At 34.2% G+C, this 5,831-nt stretch overlaps 1 protein-coding gene across 1 annotated transcript in view; it reads right to left on the bottom strand.

Moving 5' to 3' along the window:
• Window positions 1-976: 976 nt before the first annotated feature.
• Window positions 977-5,831, bottom strand: part of LOC112031532 (uncharacterized) — an 8,792-nt gene continuing 3,937 nt past the window's right edge. The window contains 7 exon segments of the mRNA XM_065761967.1: window positions 977-1,414; window positions 1,762-1,845; window positions 1,962-2,216; window positions 2,383-2,462; window positions 2,465-2,479; window positions 3,875-3,980; window positions 4,648-4,658. Of these exon segments, the coding sequence (XP_065618039.1) occupies window positions 1,400-1,414; window positions 1,762-1,845; window positions 1,962-2,216; window positions 2,383-2,462; window positions 2,465-2,479; window positions 3,875-3,980; window positions 4,648-4,658 (566 nt within the window). The 3' untranslated portion in view covers window positions 977-1,399.

The raw sequence follows: 5,831 nt of genomic DNA on the forward strand, positions 1-5,831 counted from the left end.
CATTACCAATCTTCAAAGTCAAGCAGCCATGGAGGGGGCTCCGTCTGTCACTGATCTTAGACGAGTCGCCGATGCTCCTGTATGGGGTAAGTTTATGAACCTTGATGAATAATCCCACGCATATCAAATATGTCACAATCTGATATTAACCATTGTCAATTCTGTTTTCAGCTACTTCATCTTTCTTAACATAGAAACCAAATAATCATCTTTTGATAATCACAAAAATTTAATTCCTTAAAAAAATCATTGGTACAATCCTACTCACTGTTATGCCAGATTTTGTCAGCCATAAAATGGAAAAATTGAAGGCCTTTTCCACTGTGATGGGAGAGCTGAGCTTTATACAAAATTTTATGAGGAGGGTAGGATTATTTTCGTTTCAAATCAAATGAAAATATCAGTTTATGTAAAAAGATTTAATTTTTCACAAATCTGAATGTGTGCATGATGCCACATCATTTAATTTTTTTTTTTTTTTTAAACTGAAAAAGTAATAATAATTCATTTTAATTAACGTAACACCATACTTTAAATTTTTGAAAAATTAAACTTCATTGTAGATTATCCTAAAATTGTTCTTGGAGCAAACGCATAAAAACATTGAAAAGTATGTATTCCACAAATTCATGTTGATGTATTAGAAAAACACTGAATATTGATTATTGCAACTTCAAACAATGGATGTATTTCATTTAATTTAAGATAGTCTCCACTCACAAAATCTCCTTCTTCTTCTTCTTCTTGGACAGGGTGTGATCCTGGCCCGTGCAAGACAAAATGTTGCTACTGCACTGTCGTACACACTAGACCTGTCTGCGCAATCTGCTGTGACGATGATGGTGCTAACCCAACCATCTCCCAACATCCTTAATGCTGGAATGAAATCATCTCTCTAACCATTGTTGTGCTACTTAACTTTTTTTTCACTTTGGTTATAAACTTCAATGGAAGAATCTTCTCAAAACATCATCAATGGATGAAATAATAATAACTGTCTTAGAAAATGCAACTGTGCCAATGTAATTTGGGCAAAATCTATCAAAATTTGATTTTGTTTGAATTTCCTTCCGTACAACATCACATGATCAGTCAAGAAACTGAAAAATAAATGGAACACCTTAAGCCGAAACACAGCTCTCAAATGAAACACTAAAGCTATGATGCTGCAGAAGCATCGTATATCAAGATCTTGGCCACAAAATCTACTAACTTCGAATTTCCAAAAAATGGCATCAACTTGTATCCGCAGGAGAGAGAGTTGATTGATGATTACTAAAAATAAACTCTATAAAAAGTAAGTAAAATGCTCAGCCAAGTGAAACTGCAGACAATGCCACCATCGGCAAGTACTAAGTATGAAGCACATATTGAGTTGATTGATGATTCCTAGCATCATCTATGATTTGTTGGTCTGCATTAACATAGAGATGCTAAGTTATTTGGATTTTTATATAGGAGGAAAACCATATGATGTAACAAACAAGAAAATGAGAAAAAATATATATACAAACTCATCAGCAATCAGGTTTGCCACTCATTTCAAATCAAACTGAACCGTATTCGCCATCAATAGAAAAAGTATTTTAGTTGCATGTACTTGAAAGAGATCATTCTTAAGAAATCTTTTTTTATTATTGGAATACATCTCTATACACATGCACGCATGCACACACACACACATGCACGCGAGGATAGAAAGATATCTAGCAAACTGACTAGTGTGTTTGAAAATGGGGAGAAATAAAGGACAAAGACTACCTTGCTCAAATACTTTTTGTGAATCTTCAATGCCTCCTTACACGCTTTTTTAGCATCCAGATTTCCAGTTATGTCACTCATGATCTAGAGAGAAAGTGTTCACCATAAGAAAAATGCAGTAGCATAAATGCAACAATATGCATGAGCAAACACATATGTGAGAGAGAGAGAGAGAGAGAGAGAGAGAGAGAGAGAGAGACCTTTACAACATCATCCAAACCCTTTGCTTCTTTTAGAAGTCGCTTATTCTTGGTCTCAAGAACACTTGCAACAAGAAAAACAGCAAGTGCACTATGTAGGTCTGTACGTCCAGTCTTTATATTCTTCCTCTCAAATTTTCCATATTGCTTCAGCAATTTTTCATTCATTTTGGGTGCAACAATATTTTCTGCAGCATCTCTTGGCTCCTCGTATAATGAAAAAATATTTGGGTTGTATTCCATGGCCCACATCAACTGAAATCAATCTATATTACTTTCTTAAAATTAAGAATATCAATTAAAAAAAAAAAAAAGCTAAAATAGAGGCTCCAATACACTACTGTACCCTTGAGTTCAAATCATTAACAAAAAAGAGCCTATTTCTTGGAAGATTCAAGCAAATACAGAAGTTCCACCTTACCTCCCAAAGATACAATGAGTCCACAAAGGAAAATTCTCGCCGGAAAAGTACCATCAGCATGCGAAATGCAAACAAATACTCCCACCATCCAGATCCTCTGCCAAATAAAACAAATAAGGTTTTAGCTGATGAATATAAGGGCCTGTTCAGGTACAAATGCATATGAAAAAAAGTACATGTTTGTGCAGGTGTATGTACAGAGGGGGAGGACTATGTGGACTGCATTTGCTTCTGTTTCTGTTATGTATATTTTTTGGTTGCTATTGATTTCTTCACTCAGCATTGGATGCCTCCTTTGGTTTCTCTTTTTTCTTTGTGTGTGTTGTTTTTTTCCTCTTTTTCCTTTTGCTTTTTCCTTTTTTTCTTTTTTTTTTTTTTTTTTTTTTTTGGGGGGGGGGGGGGGGGTGTTGGGGGGTGTTTAAAACAGCTTAAAATGGTCTAAGATATATTTAGCACAGACGTTTTCAGGCCTTCTTCATACTTCAACCTTCTTAACAAGTCAACTATTTTATTTGAATATTAGGCAACCTTTAAAAGCACTTACAACAAACAATAAATTTAAAAACATGAAAACTAAAAGACAGAACCTAGGAGTCAAAACCAAGCAAGAGAAAAACTCTAGGAGTTAGCACCCAAGTTTGGCTGGAGTCATCATCAGACCATTGAAATAATAGAAAGAGATATTTATTATCAAGCAACTGTGTCTCACAAAACTGAACTCATGGGTTCCTAAATAGAGTTCTAAAACTTTACTCTGCTTGCAAGAAAAGAAATTAAACTCCTAAGAAAAATTTAAAAAGAAACAAAATAACATTAAAAAATACTGATTATTAAACGATTAGGTTTAATAGGTCTTTAAGCCCAATTATTAACAAGCCCCATCATAAGGCCACAAGTTGGGCTGCCTTCTTTTCACTTCTAAGGCCATAGGTCTGTGTGATGGAGAGCCTATATCTTGTGTCTGCACCACCACCACATGACCCTATCACATTGTAAGACAGTAGTTTGGAGCCAAGGACAAAAACAAATGCTCAAGAAATGTTATCCTTAACATAATGGCCAAAACTCTTCCATAATTCAAATTTCAAATGATAAGTTGTCAAAAATGTTAAAGCATCCATATAACTATTAACAATTTTTTATTTAATAAATGCATGTAGGACTTTCCAAAGAACATAGAATCAAATGGATGTAAGAGTTTCACTCTTTCTAGCAAGTAGTCCACACAAAATCCCCATAGAAGGAATCATACTAAGGACACCTTTGTATCACAATTTCAATTTTCATAACCCATATTTTTCTATTATATATTATTTTAATTCCTTAACTGATACTTTTTACTAGTTTTCGTAAATGGTGCAAATTTTCACTGTATGGAGTGACAAGCACCCAGGTACACACTACAAAGGAGTAGACATTAAATAGAGCTTAAAAATTAATTTAAATATTGGAAAAAAAATTAAAAAAATAAACTAGGAATGGGAACAGATACCAAGGTGTTGATGAAGCTTAGGATCAATAACTTTAATTATCTGTGAGAGTGCACTCAGCTGAGCTTGCACCCCTACTGAACTAGTACTGCATCTAAAGTTTTCTCTCTGTTAGCAAAGCATGAGCAGGAGTTAGGTTATACCTTAGAAGATAGATATAACAATTACCAATCGCATAACAAATCATTTAGGGCCAATAAGTTAAATCAATGTTCAAAGAAAATCATCAGCTTCAGTTAAAGGATTCTAAATACTGTACTAGTGGAATGTAAAACACTTCTAGCCAATATATATATATATATATATATCCAAATGCACAACAATTTCAATGTCATATATCCAATTTACTTATCCCAACTAAAAAAGAGGAAGAAGACAAAAATCCAATATCACCATGTAAAATCATGAATAAAAAAAATAAAGTAAAACACTTAAAACTGTTCTCTAATCATTATTACCATTATCCAGATGATGTTGCTATGTGAAAAAGAATCAAATAGCCATCCACATATGTATGGCTTTCAACATGTTAATCCCATACATCTGATAAGGGCAAAGCTTACATATTTTGTAAGGTCATTTTTATGAGTCTAGGGTTAAAAGAGTGTTTAATTTTACTCTTTTCTTTTTTCTTTTTTCTTTTTTTGGGGGGGGGGGGGGGGGGGGTGGTGTGGTGGGAATATATATATATACACACACAGCCAACAAACATAATGATTACTCTGTTACATCACACTTTATTGGCGAAGTCTTGACCGAAGAAAAGTTGACTAACAAGGTGCATATCTGGAGAAGAATGTGAATGCAATTGGTTTAAATTCAATATCAAAATGACTCTTCTCAAAAACTTAGACTACAAATCTATCATTTGATAACATGAGTGCCAAAAAGACGTTATGACAAACTGTCACAAACATAACTAGGAAAGAAACCATGGGTAAATTGCGTGCACACACGGGACTTGGACCCAGGACCAAAATCACAATCCTATACTTATGAGGGGTGGAAGCGCCATCTAACCCAAAGGACGGTGGCTATAAATCAGATTGTTTTTTTATACTTATAAGAAGTTCCATTGCAACGCAAAAACTTACATGAAGCAAGCATCCATCCAATCATCTCTTTTTTGAAGTGCAGTAAAAAGATCAACAACCTTCACACCCATTTCTCAGCCAAGCTTTACACAAGCATCTGAGTATCTTTGGCATAACTCATTTGTTCTAACTAGCTCGCTAAAAAAAGGACTGGTTTAAGAAGGAACACTTGAGTTAGAATTCTCATTATTAGAAAACCAGGAAAACAACACACTCAAGATGTGGCTCAGAGCACCTTATGTTTCCACAAATGTTTTCCTCATTGTATGGTAGCATCCCAGAACCAAGAACAGTAGTGTTTGGAATCAAATCATAATTTTTTTTTAATAAATATCGGAGAGCTATCAGTATTGATACAAACTAGAATCCATTTTTCACCATCTACATTAAGTTCTTATGGAAGGCTAACAGAAGAAAGTAATTCAGCCTTGATAAATAACAAGGACATCAAGATTACTAACATCTACATAGGTATGGAAATTACTGTCCAAAATTATACTGATGTATATGTGCATGTCCATCCAAATTCTAATTGGTAATCACACAAGAACTTGAAAGTCAAGAGAGAATCACTGGCATACAAAATTATGGAGACATCTCATCTTTTAAGGTCTATCCTTTGGTTGACCTTGCAAAGAAACCAATTTTCACAAGAAAACATCCACTAGCTTATACTGTCTTGAGCATTATTGATGTCAAACATGTTACCCAAAATATTTTCATAGTTGACACTACCAAGTACATCTAGGGTACCATTAGAGTTTTGATAGTATGGTCACCTAAATCCTTTTAAGGCAAAAGGCATTTTCAACTAGAAGTATAATACCTTTGGAAAAACTTGATTGGGGACCTGGAGAGCACATAG

The sequence above is a fragment of the Quercus suber genome, unplaced genomic scaffold, assembly GCF_002906115.3.
Source record: "Quercus suber isolate HL8 unplaced genomic scaffold, Cork oak 2.0 scaffold_436, whole genome shotgun sequence".
NCBI lineage: Eukaryota > Viridiplantae > Streptophyta > Magnoliopsida > Fagales > Fagaceae > Quercus > Quercus suber.